Source organism: Pseudophryne corroboree, chromosome 8, assembly GCF_028390025.1.
Source record: "Pseudophryne corroboree isolate aPseCor3 chromosome 8, aPseCor3.hap2, whole genome shotgun sequence".
NCBI lineage: Eukaryota > Metazoa > Chordata > Amphibia > Anura > Myobatrachidae > Pseudophryne > Pseudophryne corroboree.
Genome location: NC_086451.1, coordinates 135,071,674 through 135,096,466, shown reverse-complemented (window position 1 = coordinate 135,096,466; position 24,793 = coordinate 135,071,674). Strand labels below are relative to the sequence as shown.

At 47.6% G+C, this 24,793-nt stretch overlaps 1 protein-coding gene across 1 annotated transcript in view; it reads right to left on the bottom strand.

Moving 5' to 3' along the window:
• CENPI (centromere protein I) overlaps positions 1–24,793 on the bottom strand; it is a 526,595-nt gene that overhangs the window by 444,803 nt on the left and 56,999 nt on the right. The window contains exon 4 of the mRNA XM_063936944.1: positions 313–431. Within this exon, the coding sequence (XP_063793014.1) occupies positions 313–431 (119 nt within the window). The remainder of the gene's footprint in view (positions 1–312; positions 432–24,793) is intronic.

Here is a 24,793-nt window from a genome sequence, read left to right as displayed (position 1 = left end):
TGTGTGTTACTGTCCTGTATGACTACCCATACATATGTCATTTTGCAGTATCTTCCTGTTGCCAAGTACAGCACTACAGAACACTTCTGCTGCAATATAACACGAAAGAGCTAAAACTACCACTTACTGCTGCTGCTACTGCCACCACTCCTCCATCCATATTCTACATTTTAACTTAGCTTCTTTGAGTGCAAACCCAAACAATAAAAAGTATCATTGCAAAAAAATACAAGAAACTCTCCACTGAATATAATAAATCGCCATCATAACTTGCCATTTTGCGCATCTGGGAAAAGAAAAAGAGAAACCTACCCGAGTACTGGAGGAACTTTTTCCTGTGCAAAACAAAGACACAGCAGCAATGACACTGTCTTGCAGAACTCCTGTAGCAGGAAGCAGGCACTTTAGAATACGGATGCTCACACTTTCCGCTGTGAAAAAAAAATAAAAAATAAAAATAGGATTTTAATACCTACCGGTAAATCCTTTTCTCCTAGTCCGTAGAGGATGCTGGGGACTCCAAAAGGACCATGGGGTATAGAAATGATCCGCAGGAGACATGGGCACACTATAAGACTTTGAATGGGTGTGAACTGGCTCCTCCCTCTATGCCCCTCCTCCAGACCTCAGTTATAGGAACTGTGTCCAGGGAGACGGACATTGAGGAAAAGGATTTTTGCTAACCAAGGGTGAGAAACACACCAGCCCACATCACAACACACCATACAACATGGCTTTTAAGCAATACCAGTTAACAGCATGAACTAAAAACCAGCAACAAGCTGAACATAACCGATACACAACCTCTGTAACCAAAGTAATAACTATCAATACTACTGCAAAAACAGTCTGCACAGGGATGGGCGCCAAGCATCCTCTACGGACTAGGAGAAAAGGATTTACCGGTAGGTATTAAAATCATATTTTCTCTTACGTCCTAGAGGATGCTGGCGACTCCAAAAAAACCATGGGGTCTATAACAAAGCTCCAGACCGGGCGGGAGAGCGACGCGTTCAATTCCGCTCTATCCTCATGGAAAATCAAATAGGGGCTCTTGTGAGACAAAGCCGCCAATTCCGACACCAGTCTTGCGGACGCCAAGGACAAAAGCATGACCACCTTCCAAGTGAGAAATTTCAACTCAACCTTTCGTAAAGGTTCAAACCAGTGAGACATAAGAAATTGCAACACCACGTCAAGATGCCACGGTGCCACAAACTGAGGATGGATGTGCAGTACTCGCTTCACGAAAGTCTGAACTTCTGGAAGGGTGGCCAATTCTATCTGAAAGAAAAAATAGATAAAGCCGAAATCTGCACTTTAATGGAACCTAATTTCAGGCCTGCATCCACACCTGCCTGCAAAAAAATGGAGGAAACAACCCAGCTGAAACTCCTCCGTAGGAGCCTTCTTGGCTTCACACCAAGACACATACTTTCTCCAAATACGGTGATAATGCTTTGCCGTGACCTCCTTTCTAGCCTTAAGGAGAGTGGGGATGACTTCTCCGGGAATACCCTTTCGAGCTAGGATTTGGCGTTCAACCTCCACGCCGTCAAACGCAACCGCGGTAAGTCCTGGAAGACGCACGGCCCCTGCAGTAACAGATCCTCTCTGAGGGGAAGAGGCCAGGGATCTTCTACGAGCAATTCCTGAAGATCCGGATACCAGGCCCTCCGTGGCCAATCTGGAACAATGAGTACCGCCTGAACCCTTGTTCTTCTTATGATCTTTATCACTTTTGGAATGAGTGGAAGTGGAGGGAACACATATACCGACTGAAACACCCACGGAGTCACCAGGGCGTCCACTGCACTGGCTTGAGGGTCCCTTGACCTGGAACAATATCTCTGAAGCTTCTTGATGAGGAGAGACGCCATCATGTCTATTTGAGGAATTCCCCAATGACTTGTCACTTCTGCAAAAACCTCTTGATGAAGACCCCACTCTCCTGGATGGAGATCGTGTCTGCTGAGGAAATCTGCTTCACAGTAGTCCATGCCAGGAAGGAAGACCGCTGACAGAGCGCTTACATGTTTTTCAGCCCAGCGGACAACTTTTGTGGCCTCCGCCGCTCTGCTATGTTCCGCCCTGGCGGTTTATGTACGCCACCGCTGTTATGTTGTCCGACTGATTCAGGACAGGTAGACCTCGAAAAAAGTATTCCGCTTGCAGAAGGCAGTTGTAGATGGCTCTTAATTCCAGAACGTTTATGTGCAGACAAGCTTCCTGGCTTGACCATTTTCCCTGGAAATTTTGTCCCTGTGTGACTGCTCCCCAGCCTCGGAGACTTGCATCCGTGGTCACCAAAACCCAATCATGGATCCCGAACCTGCATCCCTCTAGGCGAGAACTTTGAAGGCACCACAGGAGAGATATTCTGGTCCTGGAAGATAGCTTTATTTTCCGCTGCATGTGCAGGTGAGACCCGGACCACTTGTCCAACAGGTCCCACTGAAACACCCGGGTATGAAACCTGCCAAATGGAATGGCTTCGTAAGCTGCAACCATCTTCCCCAGCACCAGAGTGCATTGATGGATCGACACTCTTGCCAGTTTCAGAATCTCCTTGACCATGGCCCGGATTTCCAGTGCTTTTTCCGCAGGGAGAACACTCTGCAGTTCCGTGTCCAGGATCATGCTCAAGAAAGACAGCCGAGTTGTCGGAATCAACTGTGACTTTGGCAAATTTAGAATCCAACCATGTTGTTGCAGCACTGTCAGGGCAAGTGCCACGCTTCTTAGCAACTGCTCCTTTGATCTCGCCTTTATCAGGAGATCGTCCAAGTACGGGATAATTGTGAGACCCTGCTTGCGTAGGAGCACCATCATTTCTGCCATTACTTTGGTCTTGCCATGGCCCCGAGGATCTTCACCAAACGGCAACGTCTGAAATTGGTAATGACAATCCTGAACCGCAAACCTCAGGAAAGCTTGATGTGGAGGATATATTGGGACATGTAAGTAGGCATCTTTTATGTCAACTGACGCCATAAAATCCCCCCCTTCAAGACTGGAGATCACTGCCCGAAGAAATTCCATCTTGAACTTGAAAGTTTTCAAATACAGATTGAGGGATTTTAGGTTCAGGATCGGTCTGACCGAGCCATCCGGCTTTGGTACGACAAATAGGCTCGAATAAAACCCTTCTCCCTGTTGAGACAGGGGTACCGTGACAATGACACGCTGTTGACACAGCTTTTGTATCGCAGCACGCACTACTTCCCTTTTTGGGATAGAAACTGGCAAGGCTGATTTGAAAAATCGGTGGGGGGGGCACCTCCTGAAACTCCAGCTTGTACCCTTGGGACACTATGGCTAACACCCAAGGATCCAGGCCAGAGTGAAACCAGACCTGACTGAAGAGTCGGAGATGCGCCCCCACCAGTACGGACTCCCGTAGAGGAGCCCCACCGTCATGCGGTGGACTTGGCAGAAGCCGGGGAGGACTTCTGCTCCTGGGAGCTTTGCACAGCAGGAGACCTTTTTCCCCGTCCTCTACCTTTAGAGGCAAGGAAGGATGACCCTCTCCCTTTTTTGTATTTATTAGGCCGAAAGGACTGCATCTGATAATGCGGCGTCTTTTTCTGCTGTGCAGGAACATAAGGAAGAAAAGATGATTTACCCGCTGTAGCCGTAGACACCAGGTCAGCGAGGCAGTCACCAAACAAGACCCTACCTTTATAAGGGAGAGCTTCCATAGCTTTCTTAGAGTCGGCATCAGCATTCCATTGATGAATCCACAGCGCTCTCCTGGCCGAGACTGCCATGGAATTGGCCTTTGACCCCAAGAGACCAATATCCCTTGCCGCATCCTTTAGGTAAGCTGCAGCGTCCCTGATATAACAGAGAGTCAAAAGAATGCTATCCCTATCCAGGGTATCCATGTCAGATGCCAAATTATCTGCCCACTTGCCAATAGCACTACTCACCCATGCAGACGCCACGGCAGGTCTGAGCAGCGCACCCGTAGTGACAAATGGATTTTAAGGTAGTTTCCTGCTTACGATCCGCAGGGTCCTTTAGGGCAGCAGTGTCAGGAGACGGAAGCGCCACCTTCTTGGACAGTCGTGATAGAGCCTTGTCCACATTGGGAGTCAGAGGGGAAAGAATATGCCATTAGAATTCTCTTGGGAATCTGCCACCTTTTGTCAGGAGATACCCAAACTTTTTCACAAAAAGTGTTCAGCTCATGAGAGGGGGAAAACGTCACCTCAGGCTTTTTACCCTTATACAAACAAACCCCTGTATCAGGAACAGTAGGTACTTCTGAAATATGTAAAACGTCTTTAATTGCCACAATCATGTACTGAATACTCTTAACCAGTTTTGGATTTAAACTGGCCTCACTATAGTCGACACTGGAATCAGAGTCCGTGTCGGTATCAGTATCCGCCATCTCGGTAAATGAACGCTTTTGTGACCCTGAGGGGGCCTGTACCTGAGACAAGGCGTCCTCCATGATATTCTCCAAGTTTGTGTCTGAGAATCAGATTTATCCAGCCTTTTAGTCAATAACGCCACATTTGCATTCAATGTACTCAACATCTCCAACCAATCAGCAGTCGGCGGTGCCGACAGTCACTCCCAGCGCCTTATCTGCCCCCACTGCAACTTCCTCCGGGAAAGAGCACACAGCCTCAGACATGTCGACACACGTACCGACACGCACAAACACACTAGCTATAGGGGACAGACCTACAGGAAAACCTGTTAGAGAAACACAGAGGGAGTTTACCAGCTCACACCCCAGCGCCTACCCCGGTACCGAGAGCAAATACACACAGGCTCAGACCTGTTTGCGCCGTTATTAATGGGTTAATCGCACCAAATTACTGTGCCCCCCCCCCCCCCGTTTTGCTCCCTGTTACTTGTGCAGGAGAGTAGAGGTCCGGGCCAGCGTCTCTGCTCCTGTGAAAAGATAATGGCGCTGGTAAGCTGTGAGGGCTAAGCCACGCCCCCTCACCAGCACACTGTAGTCCCGCTCAAATTTTAAATATTTATACTGGCGGGGGCTATATTTAGTGCCTAGGCACTTCTAAATATATATATATATTATATATATATATATATATATATATATATATATATATATATATATATATATATATATATATATATATATATATTCTGGCCAGTGCTGAACTTCAGTAATCATGCTACGCAGGGCGCCTCCCCTGCAAGTGCCGCCCGAAGTGTGTGTGCGAGCATGGCGCGCAGCGCGATCGCTGTGCGGTACCTCATTACTGAAGTCTTCTGCCGTCACTGCAGTCTTCTGATCTTTATACTCATCCGGCTTCTTTCTTCTGGCTCTGTGAGGGAGTTGACGGCGCGGCTCCGGGAACAAGCAGCTAGGCGCACCAAGTGATCGAACCCTCTGGAGCTAATGGTGTCCAGTAGCCTAAGAGGCAGAGCCTTTGAACTCAGAAGAAGTAGGTCTGCTTCTCTCCCCTCACTCCCACGAAGCAGGGAGCCTGTAGCCAGCAGGTCTCCCTGACAAAGTTTCTTTTCAGAAAAACTCAGGAGAGCTCCCCTAGTGCGTGTCCAGTCTCTCTGGGCACAGAATCTAACCGAGGTCTGGAGGAGGGGCATAGAGGGAGGAGCCAGTTCACACCCAAAGTCTTATAGTGTGCCCATCTATACATGTGATCCCGTCTATACCCCATGGTCCTTTTGGAGTCCCCAGCATCCTCTAGGACGTAAGAGAAAATGTGTTTTACATACATAGAAAAATAACCAATGGTATATTGGGTATACAGTGCAGTGACTGAATCTGGGGTACTTTCATATTTATCACATATATGTAGAGAGCACAAGCTCCTCCTCCTCCTCCTCAATATATTGGGAGTGTCAGTATTTTTCTATCAAAGCCTTAAGGATAGAACCAGGAGTACAGAACACGTGAGAGGAGAGAACACTCAAGGAGAAACATAATCCTAAAAAGAGCAGTGAAACCCCTTCCCCCCTGCCCAAACAAAAAAAATATAAAAAAAAAAAAAAAAAAAAAAAAAGACAATTTGACAGTTTGTACTATATTTGGTGCCCTCTATACCATAGCTAATATCTATGCACCAAATGGCCCTAATGCCCTATTTTTCACAGCTTTGTATACTAAATTACAAGATTGGGTGGAAGGCAAGATTATTTTAGGTGAAGATTTTAATTGTGTTCAGTCTTCTGGTTTGGGTAGGTATACCTCTACTAGTTCACATGCTTCTATTCCACCCCCGTCTTTAGCTCTATTGACCGAAAATTTACAGCTCCATGATCCCTGGAGGTGCCAACATACTGTCTCTCGTGACTACACATTTTATTCTCACCCACATCGCTCCTTTTCCCACCTTGATTACTGGTTGGTTGCCGATACACTTTTGCAACGAGTAGTTAAAACTAGAGATGAGCGCCTGAAATTTTTCGGGTTTTGTGTTTTGGTTTTGGGTTCGGTTCCGCGGCCGTGTTTTGGGTTCGACCGCGTTTTGGCAAAACCTCACCGAATTTTTTTTGTCGGATTCGGGTGTGTTTTGGATTCGGGTGTTTTTTTAAAAAAACACTAAAAAACTGCTTAAATCATAGAATTTGGGGGTCATTTTGATCCCATATTATTATTAACCTCAAAAACCATAATTTCCACTCATTTTCAGTCTATTCTGAATACCTCACACCTCACAATATTATTTTTAGTCCTAAAATTTGCACCAAGGTCGCTGGATGACTAAGCTAAGCGACACTAGTGGCCGACACAAACACCTGGCCCATCTAGGAGTGGCACTGCAGTGTCACGCAGGATGTCCCTTCCAAAAAACCCTCCCCAATCAGCACATGACGCAAAGAAAAAAAGAGGCGCAATGAGGTAGCTGACTGTGTGAGTAAGATAAGCGACCCTAGTGGCCGACACAAACACCGGGCCCATTTAGGAGTGGCACTGCAGTGTCACGCAGGATGTCCCTTCCAAAAAACCCTCCCCAATCAGCACATGACGCAAAGAAAAAAAGAGGCGCAATGAGGTAGCTGACTGTGTGAGTAAGATTAGCGACCCTAGTGGCCGACACAAACACCGGGCCCATTTAGGAGTGGCACTGCAGTGTCACGCAGGATGTCCCTTCCAAAAAACCCTCCCCAATCAGCACATGACGCAAAGAAAAAAAGAGGCGCAATGAGGTAGCTGACTGTGTGAGTAAGATTAGCGACCCTAGTGGCCGACACAAACACCGGGCCCATTTAGGAGTGGCACTGCAGTGTCACGCAGGATGTCCCTTCCAAAAAACCCACCCCAATCAGCACATGACGCAAAGAAAAAAAGAGGCGCAATGAGGTAGCTGACTGTGTGAGTAAGATTAGCGACCCTAGTGGCCGACACAAACACCGGGCCCATTTAGGAGTGGCACTGCAGTGTCACGCAGGATGTCCCTTCCAAAAAACCCTCCCCAAACAGCACATGACGCAAAGAAAAATAAAAGAAAAAAGAGGTGCAAGATGGAATTGTCCTTGGGCCCTCCCACCCACCCTTATGTTGTATAAACAAAACAGGACATGCACACTTTAACCAACCCATCATTTCAGTGACAGGGTCTGCCACACGACTGTGACTGATATGACGGGTTGGTTTGGACCCCCCCCAAAAAAGAAGCAATTAATCTCTCCTTGCACAAACTGGCTCTACAGAGGCAAGATGTCCACCTCATCATCACCCTCCGATATATCACCGTGTACATCCCCCTCCTCACAGATTATCAATTCGTCCCCACTGGAATCCACCATCTCAGCTCCCTGTGTACTTTGTGGAGGCAATTGCTGCTGGTCAATGTCTCCGCGGAGGAATTGATTATAATTCATTTTAATGAACATCATCTTCTCCACATTTTCTGGATGTAACCTCGTACGCCAATTGCTGACAAGGTGAGCGGCGGCACTAAACACTCTTTCGGAGTACACACTTGTGGGAGTGCAACTTAGGTAGAATAAAGCCAGTTTGTGCAATGGCCTCCAAATTGCCTCTTTTTCCTGCCAGTATAAGTATGGACTGTGTGACGTGCCTACTTGGATGCGGTCACTCATATAATCCTCCACCATTCTTTCAATGGTGAGAAAATCATATGCAGTGACAGTAGACGACATGTCCGTAATCGTTGTCAGGTCCTTCAGTCCGGACCAGATGTCAGCATCAGCAGTCGCTCCAGACTGCCCTGCATCACCGCCAGCGGGTGGGCTCGGAATTCTGAGCCTTTTCCTCGCACCCCCAGTTGCGGGAGAATGTGAAGGAGGAGATGTTGACGGGTCGCGTTCCGCTTGACTTGACAATTTTCTCACCAGCAGGTCTTTCAACCCCAGCAGACTTGTGTCTGCCGGAAAGAGAGATCCAAGGTAGGCTTTAAATCTAGGATCGAGCACGGTGGCCAAAATGTAGTGCTCTGATTTCAACAGATTGACCACCCGTGAATCCTTGTTAAGCGAATTAAGGGCTCCATCCACAAGTCCCACATGCCTAGCGGAATCGCTCTGTGTTAGCTCCTCCTTCAATGTCTCCAGCTTCTTCTGCAAAAGCCTGATGAGGGGAATGACCTGACTCAGGCTGGCAGTGTCTGAACTGACTTCACGTGTGGCAAGTTCAAAGGGCATCAGAACCTTGCACAACGTTGAAATCATTCTCCACTGCGCTTGAGACAGGTGCATTCCACCTCCTATATCGTGCTCAATTGTATAGGCTTGTATGGCCTTTTGCTGCTCCTCCAACCTCTGAAGCATATAGAGGGTTGAATTCCACCTCGTTACCACTTCTTGCTTCAGATGATGGCAGGGCAGGTTCAGTAGTTTTTGGTGGTGCTCCAGTCTTCTGTACGTGGTGCCTGTACGCCGAAAGTGTCCCGCAATTTTTCTGGCCACCGACAGCATCTCTTGCACGCCCCTGTCGTTTTTTAAATAATTCTGCACCACCAAATTCAAGGTATGTGCAAAACATGGGACGTGCTGGAATTTGCCCATATTTAATGCACACACAATATTGCTGGCGTTGTCTGATGCCACAAATCCACAGGAGAGTCCAATTGGGGTAAGCCATTCCGCGATGATCTTCCTCAGTTGCCGTAAGAGGTTTTCAGCTGTGTGCGTATTCTGGAAACCGGTGATACAAAGCGTAGCCTGCCTAGGAAAGAGTTGGCGTTTGCGAGATGCTGCTACTGGTGCCGCCGCTGCTGTTCTTGCGGCGGGAGTCCATACATCTACCCAGTGGGCTGTCACAGTCATATAGTCCTGACCCTGCCCTGCTCCACTTGTCCACATGTCCGTGGTTAAGTGGACATTGGGTACAACTGCATTTTTTAGGACACTGGTGAGTCTTTTTCTGACGTCCGTGTACATTCTCGGTATCGCCTGCCTAGAGAAGTGGAACCTAGATGGTATTTGGTAACGGGGGCACACTGCCTCAATAAATTGTCTAGTTCCCGGTGAACTAACGGCGGATACCGGACGCACGTCTAACACCAACATAGTTGTCAAGGCCTCAGTTATCCGCTTTGCAGCAGGATGACTGCTGTGATATTTCATCTTCCTCGCAAAGGACTGTTGAACAGTCAATTGCTTACTGGAAGTAGTACAAGTGGGCTTACGACTTCCCCTCTGGGATGACCATCGACTCCCAGCGGCAACAACAGCAGCGCCAGCAGCAGTAGGCGTTACACGCAAGGATGCATCGGAGGAATCCCAGGCAGGAGAGGACTCGTCAGAATTGCCAGTGACATTGCCTGCAGGACTATTGGCATTCCTGGGGAAGGAGGAAATTGACACTGAGGGAGTTGGTGGGGTGGTTTGCGTGAGCTTGGTTACAAGAGGAAGGGATTTACTGGTCAGTGGACTGCTTCCGCTGTCACCCAAAGTTTTTGAACTTGTCACTGACTTATTATGAATGCGCTGCAGGTGACGTATAAGGGAGGATGTTCCGAGGTGGTTAACGTCCTTACCCCTACTTATTACAGCTTGACAAAGGGAACACACGGCTTGACACCTGTTGTCCGCATTTCTGTTGAAATAGTTCCACACCGAAGAGCTGATTTTTTTGGTATTTTCACCAGGCATGTCAACGGCCATATTCCTCCCACGGACAACAGGTGTCTCCCCGGGTGCCTGACTTAAACAAACCACCTCACCATCAGAATCCTCCTGGTCAATTTCCTCCCCAGCGCCAGCAACACCCATATCCTCCTCATCCTGGTGTACTTCAACACTGACATCTTCAATCTGACTATCAGGAACTGGACTGCGGGTGCTCCTTCCAGCACTTGCAGGGGGCGTGCAAATGGTGGAAGGCGCATGCTCTTCACGTCCAGTGTTGGGAAGGTCAGGCATCGCAACCAACACAATTGGACTCTCCTTGTGGATTTGGGATTTCGAAGAACGCAGTTCTTTGCGGTGCTACTGCTTTTGCCAGCTTGAGTCTTTTCATTTTTCTAGCGAGAGGCTGAGTGCCTCCATCCTCATGTGAAGCTGAACCACTAGCCATGAACATAGGCCAGGGCCTCAGCCGTTCCTTGCCACTCCGTGTGGTAAATGGCATATTGGCAAGTTTACGCTTCTCCTCCGACAATTTTATTTTAGGTTTTGGAGTCCTTTTTTTACTGATATTTGGTGTTTTGGATTTGACATGCTCTGTACTATGACATTGGGCATCGGCCTTGGCAGACGACGTTGCTGGCATTTCATCGTCTCGGCCATGACTAGTGGCAGCAGCTTCAGCACGAGGTGGAAGTGGATCTTGATCTTTCCCTAATTTTGGAACCTCAACATTTTTGTTCTCCATATTTTAATAGGCACAACTAAAAGGCACCTCAGGTAAACAATGGAGATGGATGGATACTAGTATACAATTATGGACGGACTGCCGAGTGCCGACACAGAGGTAGCTACAGCCGTGAACTACCGTACTGTGTCTGCTGCTAATATAGACTGGTTGATAAAGAGATGTCGTAGTATGTATGTATGAAGAAGAAAGAAAAAAAAAACACGGTTAGGTGGTATACAATTATGGACGGACTGCCGAGTGCCGACACAGAGGTAGCCACAGCCGTGAACTACCGTACTGTACTGTGTCTGCTGCTAATATAGACTGGTTGATAAAGAGATGTCGTAGTATGTATGTATGAAGAAGAAAGAAAAAAAAACCACGGGTAGGTGGTATACAATTATGGACGGACTGCCGAGTGCCGACACAGAGGTAGCCACAGCCGTGAACTACCGTACTGTACTGTGTCTGCTGCTAATATAGACTGGTTGATAAAGAGATGTAGTAGTATGTATGTATAAAGAAAGAAAAAAAAACCACGGGTAGGTGGTATACAATTATGGACGGACTGCCGAGTGCCGACACAGAGGTAGCCACAGCCGTGAACTACCGTACTGTACTGTGTCTGCTGCTAATATAGACTGGTTGATAAAGAGATGTTGTAGTATGTATGTATGAAGAAGAAAGAAAAAAAAACCACGGTTAGGTGGTATACAATTATGGACGGACTGCCGAGTGCCGACACAGAGGTAGCCACAGCCGTGAACTACCGTACTGTACTGTGTCTGCTGCTAATATAGACTGGTTGATAAAGAGATGTAGTAGTATGTATGTATAAAGAAGAAAGAAAAAAAAACCACGGGTAGGTGGTATACAATTATGGATGGACTGCCGAGTGCCGACACAGAGGTAGCTACAGCCGTGAACTACCGTACTGTGTCTGCTGCGACTGGATGATAAATAATGATATAAAAAATATATATATATCACTACTGCAGCCGGACAGGTATATATATTATATAATGACGGACCTGCTGGACACTGTCTGTCAGCAGAATGAGTTTTTTATAGAATAAAAAAAAAAACACCACACAAGTGAAGTCACACGACGAGTGTTTAACTTTTTCAGGCAATCACAATATAGTATACTACTAACTATACTGGTGGTCAGTGTGGTCAGGTCACTGGTCAGTCACACTGGCAGTGGCACTCCTGCAGCAAAAGTGTGCACTGTTTAATTTTAATATAATATGTACTCCTGGCTCCTGCTATAACCTATAACTGGCACTGCAGTGCTCCCCAGTCTCCCCCACAATTATAAGCTGTGTGAGCTGAGCACAGTCAGATATATAATATATACATAGATGATGCAGCACACTGGGCTGAGCAGTGCACACAGATATGGTATGTGACTGTCTTGTACTCCTGGCTCCTGCTACAACCTATAACTGGCACTGCAGTGCTCCCCAGTCTCCCCCACAATTATAAGCTGTGTGAGCTGAGCACAGTCAGATATATAATATATACATAGATGATGCAGGCATGCAGCACACTGGGCTGAGCAGTGCACACAGATATGGTATGTGACTGAGTCACTGTGTGTACCGTTTTTTTCAGGCAGAGAACGGATATATTAAATAAAACAACTGCACTGCTGGTGGTCACTGTGGTCAGTCACTAAACTCTGCACTCTCTTCTACAGTATCAGCATCAGGTCAATCTCTCTCTCTCTCTCTCCTAATCTAAATGGAGAGGACGCCAGCCACGTCCTCTCCCTATCAATCTCAATGCACGTGTGAAAATGGCGGCGACGCGCGGCTCCTTATATAGAATCCGAGTCTCGCGAGAATCCGACAGCGTCATGATGACGTTCGGGCGCGCTCGGGTTAACCGAGCAAGGCGGGAAGATCCGAGTCGCTCGGACTTGTGAAAAAAAACATGAAGTTCGTGCGGGTTCGGATTCAGAGAAACCGAACCCGCTCATCTCTAGTTAAAACCCAAATAGAACCTAGTGTTCACCCTAGGCTGTTTTAGCAGGGCGCCGTGCCCTGCCCGATTTTTTTAAGGGCAAAATCCGCCCTGCCCTTTCTGCAGCGCCCTGCTAGAACAGCCGTCCGCTTTCTGTCCTCCCAGCGTGTAAAGATGCCGTGCGCATGCTTGCGGCATCCATTCACGCTGTGAGAGCTTGGGGGAAAGCCCAGCACCTCCGTAGGTGCTGGGCACGCCCCCAACAGTGACGCAGACGGCCGCCCACGACCCCGTCTGTGGGCTGAACCGCCCACTTTTATTACATGTATTGACTACGCACCCTATTTTGCATGGCCATGCCCCTTTATTGGCGCGCGTGGCTTCGCCGCGCACGCTTGTGCCCCTCACAGTCTGGCGCCCTGCCCAGATCCTAGAGTGAACACTAGAACCAATATCATTATCCGACCATGCCCCGGTGTGGTTCACCCTTGCATTACACACACCCGTCTCAATCATAATTTCCGACATATATGGCCCAATCCTCTGATTTCCGTAGGCATTTGGAGCAAACCTTTCTTAAATTATGTGGATGACAATATTTCACATATATATGACATCAATTTGTTTTGGACAGCTTCGAAACCGGTTATACGAGGACATATTATGGAGTACGTTTCCAAGAGACACAGGTTACTAGCTGCCCAATTACGAGACCTTGGTCATAGTGTGACTCAGACATATCATGCACTTTTATTGCAGAATACACCTGACAATAGACCGGCCTATCTTGCTGCTAAACATTTTTACGACTCATTTTGCACTGAACGGGCAACGAAATAGGTTTTCGTGGGGGCAATAAATCCAGCAAATTGGCCATCTTTGTTAGATCATACTCTGTCCCTTCTCGTATCTCTCAATTAGTTAATGATTCCTCTACAGCTATTTTTGACATTCCCACCATTTCAGATACTTTCCTGCATTATTATGCATCTCTATACGAGCCCCCTGACCACCCAATTCTGGGGATGCTATTCCTTCAGAAAGCAGGATTACCTGTTCTAACAGAGGACAGGGTGTCCTTAACAGAAATCGGTCATGGAACAGGAATGACTTTCCTTGATCAAATCACTGCCAAATGGTAAATCTCCTGGTCCAGACGAGTTCAGGCAGAGTATTATAGTATCCTTGCTCCCCACTTGATCCCTCATTTGTTAACTCTTTAATGGGCTGCTGTAGGGGAAACCGCCCCCTATAGGATTTAATGAGGCCAGACTAGTATTATTTCCGAAGCACGGAAAAGATCTTCGCTGTACTCAGGTCCTACCAACCTATTTCATTGAATCAGGATCTTAAGCTTTTTACAAAATTACTAGCTACACGGCTTCAACCTATTCTGCAAGGCATTTGACACCCTACTCACACTGGTTTTGTTAAAGGTAGAACCTCAGTGCATAATATTCGTACGTTGATTGCGGCGATGTATAGCTCAAATCAATCGGCCTGCCCAACTGCCCTTATATACACTGCTCAAAAAAATAAAGGGAACACAAACACCACATCCTAGATCTGAATGAATGAAATATTCTTATTAAATACTTTGTTCTTTACATAGTTGAATGTGCTGACAACAAAATCACACAAAAATGATCAAAGGAAATCAAATTTATTAACCCATGGAGTGCTGGATTTGGAGTCACAATCAAAATTAAAGTGGAAAAACACACTACAGGCTGATCCAACTTTGATGTAATGTCCTTACAACAAGTCAAAATGAGGCTCAGTAGTGTGTGTGGCCTCCACGTGCCTGTATCACCTCCCTACAACGCCTGGGCATGCTCCTGATGAGGTGGCGGATGGTCTCCTGAGGGATCTCCTCCCAGACCTGGACTAAAGCATCCGCCAACTCCTGGACAGTCTGTGGTGCAACGTGGCGTTGGTGGATGGAGCGAGACATGATGTCCCAGATGTGCTCAATTGGATTCAGGTCTGGGGAACGGGCGGGCCAGTCCATAGCATTAATGCCTTCGTCTTGCAGGAACTGCGGACACTCCAGCCACATGAGGTCTAGCATTGTCTTGCATTAGGAGGTACCCAGGGCTAACCGCACCAGCATATGGTCTCACAAGGGGTCTGAGGATCTCATCTCGGTACCCAATGGCAGTCAGGCTACCTCTGGCGAGCACATGGAGGGCTGTGTGGCCCCCCAAAGAAATGCCACCCCACACCATTACTGACCCACTGCCAAACCGGTCATGCTGTAAGATGTTGCAGGCAGCAGAACGTTCTCCTTGGTGTCTCCAGACTCTGTCACATGTGCTCAGTGAGAACCTGCTACCATCTGTGAAGAGCACAGGGCGCAGTGGCAAATTTACCAATCTTGGTGTTCTCTGGCAAATGCCAAACGTCCTGCACGGTGTTGGGCTGTAAGCACAACCCCCACCTGTGGACGTCGGGCCTTCATACTACCCTCATGGAGTCTGTTTCTGATCATTTGAGTAGACACATGCACATTTGTGGCTTGCTGGAGATCATATTGCAGGGCTCTGGCAGTGCTCCTCCTGTTCCTCCTTGCACAAAGGCGGAGGTAGCGGTCCTGCTGCTGGGTTGTTGCCCTCCTACACGTCTCCTGATGTACTGGCCTGTCTCCTGGTAGCGCCTCCATGCTCTGGACACTACGCTGACAGACACAGGAAACCTTCTTGCCACAGCTCGCATTGATGTGCCATCCTGAATGAGCCGCACTACCTGAGCCACTTGTGTGGGTTGTAGACTCCGTCTCATGCTACCACTAGAGTGAAACACCGCCAGCTTTCAAAAGTGACCAAAACATCAGCCAGAAAGCATAGGAGCTGAGAAGTGGTCTGTGGTCACCACCTGCAGAACAACTCCTTTATTGGGGGTGTCTTGCTAATTGCCTATAATTTCCACCTGTTGTCTATTCCATTTGCACAACAGCATGTGAAATTGATAGACAATCAGTGTTGCTTCCTAAGTGGACAGTTTGATTTCACAGAAGTGTGATTGACTTGGAGTTGCATTGTGTTGTTTAAGTGTTCCCTTTATTTTTTTGAGCAGTGTAGTAAGTTGTGAAGCCGATAAGGCCTTTGACCGCGTCTCCTGGTGTAATTTGCTCTGGATTTCTCATGTTCAACAGTTTGGCGTAGAATGCATTCGTATATTTAGAATGTTATATGCGCAGCCTCAGGCATGACCAACAATAAATGGTCTGAACTCGTCTCCCTTTTCATTGTGTAGAGGGACACGACAAAGTTGCCCTCTATCTCCCCTATTATTTAATTTAGCCTTGGACCAGTTAGTTCGTACCTTTATTAAAAAAGCAAATTATACTTACTGATAAATTTCATTTCTTCAAGATACTTCATGGCAGCCCTTACCTTTGGGATTGTATCCCATTCCTAACTTTAGACAGGGAATTTTTTACTCACTTAGGGACCACCCACTTTGGGTATATAGCAGTGCTCCTCCCCTTCCTCCATTAGTCTTTTGAGTGTCTCCTACAACCAGGCTATATTAAAAACCTTACGGGGGGCGTGGCCAGGACAGGCATGGAGTAGCATCCCTTGTGCAGCTCTCCGGCCAATATATCCTTTGTAATCATCCGGTTTCTCCCCCTGGGGCTCCCTGTATGACACCGGCTGTCTTAACTGTTGGTGCCCCCCTTGGACCCGTTTACGCTGCTGTGTGGTCGGGATCTGCAGTGTACTGGGCGATCTTGTGAGGACGATCCGGAGCGGGCTGGGCACACATGGGACGCTGCAGCCGCACGCTCTCTGGCCGGAAGTTTGGGTTTCCCCGCTTACCGCCGCCCGCAAAGCTACGGGTGAGAACCTCCTGTGTCCGCTGCGGTCTTCTGCTGTGCGGCTTGCGGGTGACTGCTCCCTCCTCTCTGGCTGCCTCAGCTAGCCTCTGCATGCTGTCTGCTCCCTGGCTTCCCTGCTGTCTCTGCCTGCACAGCCAACTGCATGATATGATTTGCAGTGTATATCTATGGTGCTGGAGTGCTGTGCTGCCGATCTGAAGGAGGAGGTCGTGGTGATTGGTGCCAGGTGCTCCTGCTGGTTAATGTGCCTCTGTCATCCCCTCTTCTCCCCTACTGGGATATAGGAGTGCCCACTGCTGCCCACTCAATACCGGGGATTGGGGTCCCGGTCCGTGCCCTGAACTGTACGTGAGGAAGATTGACTGTACGTGCTCCCCTCTTGCACTTGTAGGGAATATGGCCGACTTCCCTACTCCGTCCACTAACAGTGCTCTGCAGTGCTGGTGGGGGACACAGTTTGCGGATCAGTAGCCTCCTCATATATATTTCTGCGTTTGTTGTGCCTTCTGGGACTTCCTTACTGCGTTGGTGCCTACGCTCTTCCTACTGCCTGCATTTGCTTTGATACCTGCTCCTGGTCCGGCTCACCACCATTGTGTTATCCAAAATGGTGCGGGGCCGCCAACAAAGTGCCGCGGCCGGTACGAGAGAAAAGTTTGTTCAAAATCCTGCTCCCCCGCAGCAAAGGAGGGAGGATGGACGGTCTGTGGCTTCTCCCCCATCCCCCGCAAATATCTCTGCCTCCTCTGAACCACCAGATGCTGCTTTACAAAGAGTATTGGATGCAGTGACTGCCAGTGAGGCTCGTTTGGCTGATAAGATAGGGCAGGTGCAGGCTGACCTTTCTATTATTCACCATGACCTTCAGCGAGTGAGGGAGCGGGTGGGGGAGGTCAAGACCCGCATCTCCACTGTTGAAGATTCCGTCACTCCGCTGGGGAGGCGTACTGATGCCCTGGAATCCCAGATGACTGACGTGCGTAAAAAACTAACGGATATGGAGGGGCGCTTACGGCGTAATAATATTCGCTTCATCAGCCTGCCAGAAAAGGAGGAGGGCTCATCACCTGAAGAATTTCTAGAAAAATGGCTCAGTGATGTATTTGGATCTGCAGAGTTTTCTCCCCACTTCGCTGTGGAACGAGCCCACAGGGTGCCAATGCGCCCGGTACCGCCGGGGGCCCCATCCTGTACCTTCATTGTCAAGTTTCTCAATTTCCAAGATCGGGACATTGTTTTGAAGCGTGCTCGCACGAAAGGCCCTCTTACATGAAATGGGTCCCCAATATCGGTGTTCCCAGATTTTGCAGTGGATGTTCAAAAGGACAGGACTCAATTCTTAACCATTAAACGGAGGCTTCATGAGCTGGATTTGCCATATGCAATGCTTTTTCCATCCAGACTGCGGGTGGTGGCTGATGCAGAGACTAAATTCTTCGCTACTCCACGGGAGGACTCTATATGGCTGGATAGACACTTACCGGCGAGACGGGCTCTAGCTAATACTTGATTGTTTTCTGGAGTTCTGGACACAAGAACTCTGCTATGAGGGCTGTGATTGCATACATATCTGTTTTATGGTAGCGGGGAAGATAACTGTTGTGGTTGTTTACTCTTTTTGTTTAGGCCACTTATATCTTTGCGGTTTATGCTGATTTACAGGGAAGGGGGGGGGGGTTATTTGCTATGCTATATCCAACTGTATTGTGTTTTTGTTTTGTTTTTTTAATGCTCCGGGGGGAGTTCATACATATGGCCTGGTGGCTGGGAGTTTATCTCCGTTCTCAGGGCCATTATATTCTTGGCTCAGTTTAGATTATAGCTTGCTGCGGGTTTTGGGGTTGATTTAGTATTAAGTTTTGGGATCCAAGTATGCTGCACGTTGGGAGTAGTATACGGGGTGGGTTAATCTGCGGTTGTTGTTCTCGGTGTATATGTTTTGGGTCTGTTTGTATGTGGATTGCTGAATTCTTTATTGAGCGCTGGTGCCTAGAGATTATGTGTCACGGGGATGCATTTGGCTGGCCACGGGCTATAGTTTTGATTGTCCTTATGACCTCTCATGGCTGGACTTAGAATGTCATCTTGGAATGTGCAGGGACTCAACGATAAGATCAAAAGATCTCTGGTTCTTAGACAAATCAAACAATATGCCGCTGACATAGTTTGCCTTATGGAAACTCATTTAGTGGGCAGTAAGATCCTCTCCCTTAAGAGACCCTGGGTGGGATGGGCGTATCATTCTATGCATACATCTGCCTCTAGGGGAGTTTCTATCCTTAAGAAGTCTGTTCCCTTTGTATTGGATTCTGTACAGTCAGATCCTTGGGGGAGATACGTATTTTTGAAAAGTAGAATACATTATACCCCTCTACTATTAATGGCTGTGTATGTGCCTCCTCCTTACTCCCCTGATGTTCTTAAAAAAGTTGCGGGATTTCTGACTTCCTCACCGAGACTACCCGTTATCTGTCTGGGTGATTTCAATAATGTTTTAGATGTAGTGTTGGATAGATTATCTATTTCTCCCTCTGTCACGCATTCTAGAAAGTCTGGCTTTGCGGATGTCGTGTCGGGGTTGGGCCTGGTCGATCCCTGGAGACAGACACCCGTCTCAAGCAATATTCCTGCTTCTCACATTCTCCTTTATCATTCTCTAGGATAGAGCTAGCCCTCCTCTCGGATGACATACTCCCCCAGGTTCGTGATTGTCGATATGAGACTAGAGGTATAATCGGATCACACTCCGTTGCTCCTGACCTTGGATTTCAATTGTTCCAGAGGCCAGGCGGTATGGAAGTTCAATCCATTCTGGCTCGTACATATGGGTGACGGCTCTGACTTGGTGGCTGCATGGCGGGAATTTTTTTTGAGATAAATAGGACTGGACAGTGTTTCTATTTTATGGAATACGTTTAAAGCATTTCTGAGGGGACCCTTAATTAAAAGGGTATCTAACTTAAAGTCCTTTTTTAGGTGCCAGGAGTCTCGATTGGAGTCCCTGAGTGTTGCTGCAGAAACACAATATTTGCAGGATTGTTTGGACAGTTCTAAATCGGCGTGGCTATCGGCCCAGGGGGAGTGGAAAGATTATCTCATGGAGAAGACTCAGCATAGACTCCTTTTTTCCTCCCATAGATTCTATGCATCTGGGGATAGGTCGGGGTCGTACTTCGCATCCCTGGCACGTGGTGAGAGATCCTCTAATGTTGTGGTTGAAATTGAAGCCTCAGATGGTACCGCTTTATTACAGACTCCACAAATTGCAGCGGAATTTGTGTCTTATTATACCTTATGTATTTATATTGTAAGATTAAAATCTACCTTATGTATTCATATTGTAGGATTATGGTATCATATGGGTTGTTATGTGACTGAAATTTATTTTGCACATGTGCGATTAAATCAATGATTATTCAGGTGACAATGCAGGTAGTTTTCAACATGATTGGTCCCCTGATATTTAAATAGCATGCAGGACAGCCCCGTGTCATCCTCTGACGAAACCGCACACTGACAATTGCGGAGAAACGCGTAAGGACTGGGGCTTATTCCATACTGATGTCCTTCCTACTACCAGCGGTTTCCGGTTGAGCAATATTCCTTGGTGCTACTGTCCGTGTGTGGATGCTGACCGTCTCTAGAGATCCTCCGGTGCACCCCGCAACCAAGGAAGGTGCCTCTCTCGACTGTGGCTGAGACAGACAACGGGGGCCGTCCACGGATACCAAACGGATATACTCCTGGCTGTGAGTAAAGTGGACAATCTTGCAAATGTGGCCCTATTTAGCACAGTGAGAGTGGATGAAAAAAAGTCAGTTGAAATAGATAATAAAGTATAAGTATCCAAAGCACCTGGCCGCTCAGCGGCATTAATTAACGGGAGTGGAAAGCAGGCTCTTATCTGACACATAAGGAGGAGATCTCTATGAGCATGTGAAAAATGCTTACAGCTGTATTCAAACAGCAGGCATCATCAATTGTTCCTAAATAGGACTGCATATTGTTCGGGACTTTTAACTGAGAATAAGGTCACAATAAGCACTTTAATTTGGACATAGTACAAGCGTCCGGTTAAATATAATCCGCTGCAGTAGGGGGAATTTTTTAATTAATCATTTATTTTTATGTGTACATGTGTTTATTTTATTGTGTTATATATGTAATAAATTTGATATATACAGCTATATGCGCTCTCTGATAATATTATCTTTTGTGCTGTCTTATTATAGGCGTTTATATAGCTCTACCTTAAATTGTACCCCGATACAATTAGACGATTACTTACAAACTGTACAGTTTCCCCTATTAACCTGTGAAGCTCATGATCTTCTTGAAGCACCTATCTCGCCGGAAGAAATAGCGGCTGCTATTAATGCCTCTCCCGGTGGTAAGGCGTCGGGACTGGACAGTTTCCCTTCTGAGCTTTATAAAGAGACACTTGGATCCTTTTGTCCCTCAACTGCTTGAATTATATAATCAGATTTTTGCCCAAGAATCTCTCCCTTTGTCCATGGCAGAGGCATTAATTGTGGTCCTTCCTAAGCCAGACAAAGATCATAGAAAGGTTGATTCTTATCGCCTTCTATCTATTTTGCCCTCCGCTATCAAAATTTTGGCCAAGGTTCTAGCGTGTAGACTAAATCAGGTTATTACACAGATTATACACCCCGATCAGACCGGGTTTATGCCTAACAAATCGACATTAATCTCAGGCGTCTTTTTACTCATTCACAGATCCCCCATGAAGAACCCTTCTCCTCCATTGTTGTGTCATTGGCTGCCGCTAAGGCCTTTGATTCCTTGGAGTGGGATTATTTATGCAATATTATGCGTAAATTTGGTATAGGCCCCAACTTTATTAAATATGTTCAGTTGATGTATTCTTCCCCCTTAGCCAGAGTGGCGGTGAATGGTTTTGAGTCCCAATTCTTCCCCTTGTCTAGAGGTACACGTCAGGGGTGTCCTTTATCCCCTACCCTGTTCGCTATGGCTATTGAACCCCTTGCATGCCTTCTGAGGGCAAATTCCGAGATTTTTGGTTTTAAAGCAGGTACCAGGGAGGATAAAATAAGAATTTACTTACCGATAATTCTATTTCTCGTAGTCCGTAGTGGATGCTGGGGACTCCGTCAGGACCATGGGGATTAGCGGCTCCGCAGGAGACAGGGCACAAAAGTAAAAGCTTTAGGATCAGGTGGTGTGCACTGGCTCCTCCCCCTATGACCCTCCTCCAAGCCTCAGTTAGGATACTGTGCCCGGACGAGCGTACACAATAAGGAAGGATTTTGAATCCCGGGTAAGACTCATACCAGCCACACCAATCACACTGTACAACCTGTGATCTGAACCCAGTTAACAGCATGATAACAGCGGAGCATCTGAAAAGATGGCTCACAACAATAATAACCCGATTTTTGTAACAATAACTATGTACAAGTATTGCAGACAATCCGCACTTGGGATGGGCGCCCAGCATCCACTACGGACTACGAGAAATAGAATTATCGGTAAGTAAATTCTTATTTTCTCTGACGTCCTAAGTGGATGCTGGGGACTCCGTCAGGACCATGGGGATTATACCAAAGCTCCCAAACGGGCGGGAGAGTGCGGATGACTCTGCAGCACCGAATGAGAGAACTCCAGGTCCTCCTCAGTCAGGGTGTGCCCCTGACCAAGTATCAGCTCGGCAAAGTTGTAAAGCCGAGACCCCTCGGGCAGCCGCCCAAGATGAGCCCACCTTCCTTGTGGAATGGGCATTTACATATTTTGGCTGTGGCAGGCCTGCCACAGAATGTGCAAGCTGAATTGTACTACACATCCAACTAGCAATCGTCTGCTTAGAAGCAAGAGCACCCAGTTTGTTGGGTGCATACAGGATAACAGCAAGTCAGTTTTCCTGACTCCAGCCGTCCTGGAAACTATATTTTCAGGGCCCTGACAACATCTAGCAACTTGGAGTCCTCCAAGTCCCTAGTAGCCGCAGGTACCACAATAAGCTGGTTCGGGTGAAACACTGACACCACCTTAGGGAGAAACTGGGGATGAGTCCGCAGCTCTGCCCTGTCCGAATGGACATTCAGATATGGGCTTTTTTGAGACAAACGCCGCCAATTCTGACACTCGCCTGGCCGAGGCCAGGGCCAACAGCATGGTCACTTTCCCTGTGAGATATTTCAAATCCACAGATTTGAGCGGTTTAAACCAATGTGATTTTAGGAATCCCAGAACTACGTTGAGATCCCACAGTGCCACTGGAGGCACAAAAGGGGGTTGTATATGCAGTACTCCCTTGACAACTTCTGGACTTCAGGAACTGAAGCCAATTCTTTCTGGAAGAAAATCGACAGGGCCGAAATTTGAACCTTAATGGACCCCAATTTGAGGCCCATAGACACTCCTGTTTGCAGGAAATGCAGGAAACGACCGAGTTGAAATTTCTTCATGGGGCCTTCCTGGCCTCACACCACGCAACATATTTTCGCCACATGTGGTGATAATGTTGTGCGGTCACCTCCTTCCTGGCTTTGACCAGGGTAGGAATGACCTCTTCCGGAATGCCTTTTTCCCTTAGGATCCGGCGTTCAACCGCCATGCCGTCAAACGCAGCCGCGGTAAGTCTTGGAACAGACATGGTACTTGCTGAAGCAAGTCCCTTCTTAGCGGCAGAGGCCATGAGTCCTCTGTGAGCATCTCTTGAAGTTCCGGGTACCAAGTCCTTCTTGGCCAATCCGGAGCCACGAGTATAGTCCTTACTCCTCTACGTCTTCTAATTCTCAAAACCTTGGGTATGAGAAGCAGAGGAGGGAACACATACACCGACTGGTACACCCACGGTGTTACCAGAACGTCCACAGCTATTGCCTGAGGGTCTTTTGACCTGGCGCAATACTTGTCCAGTTTTTTGTTCAGGCGGGACGCCATCATGTCCACCTTTGGTCTTTTCCAACGGTTCACAATCATGTGGAAGACTTTCCGATGAAGTCCCCACTCTCCCGGGTGGAGGTTGTGCCTGCTGAGGAAGTCTGCTTCCCAGTTGTCCACTCCCGGAATGAACACTGCTGACAGTGCTATCACATGATTTTCCGCCCAGCGAAAAATCCTTGCAGTTTCTGCCATTGCCCTCCTGCTTCTTGTGCCGCCCTGTCTGTTTACATGGGCGACTGCCGTGATGTTGTCCCACTGGATCAATACCGGCTGACCTTGAAGCAGAGGTCTTGCTAAGCTTAGAGCATTGTAAATTGCCCTTAGCTCCAGTATATTTATGTGGAGAAAAATCTCCAGACTTGATCACACTCCCTGGAAATTTTTTCCCTGTGTGACTGCTCCCCAGCCTCTCAGGCTGGCCTCCATGGTCACCAGCATCCAATCCTGAATGCCGAATCTGCGGCCCTCTCGAAGATGAGCACTCTGTAACCACCACAGGAGAGACACCCTTGTCCTTGGAGATAGGGTTATCCGCTGATGCATCTGAAAATGCGATCCGGACCATTTGTCCAGCAGATCCCACTGAAAAGTTCTTGCGTGGAATCTGCCGAATGGAATCGCTTCGTAATAAGCCACCATTTTTCCCAGGACTCTTGTGCAATGATGCACTGACACTTTTCCTGGTTTTAGGAGGTTCCTGACTAGCTCGGATAACTCCCTGGCTTTCTCCTCCGGGAGAAACACCTTTTTCTGGACTGTGTCCAGAACCATCCCTAGGAACAGCAGACGTGTCGTCGGAAACGGCTGCGATTTTGGATATTTAGAATCCACCCGTGCTGTCGTAGAACTACTTGAGATAGTGCTACTCCGACTTCCAACTGTTCTCTGGACCTTGCCCTTATCAGGAGATCGTCCAAGTAAGGGATAATTAAGACGCCTTTTCTTTGAAGAAGAATCATCATTTCGGCCATTACTTTGGTAAAGACCCGGGGTGCCGTGGACAATCCAAACGGCAGCGTCTGAAACTGATAGTGACAGTTCCGTACCACGAACCTGAGGTACGCTTGGTGAGAAGGGCAATTTGGGACATGGAGGTAAGCATCCTTGATGTCCAGGGACACCATATAGTCCCCTTCTTCCTGGTTCGCTATCACTGCTCTGAGTGACTCCATCTTGATTTGAACCTTTCTATGTAAGTGTTCAAAGATTTCCCATTTAGAATAGGTCTCACCGAGCCGTCTGGCTTCAGTACCACAATATAGTGTGGAATAATACCCCTTTCCTTG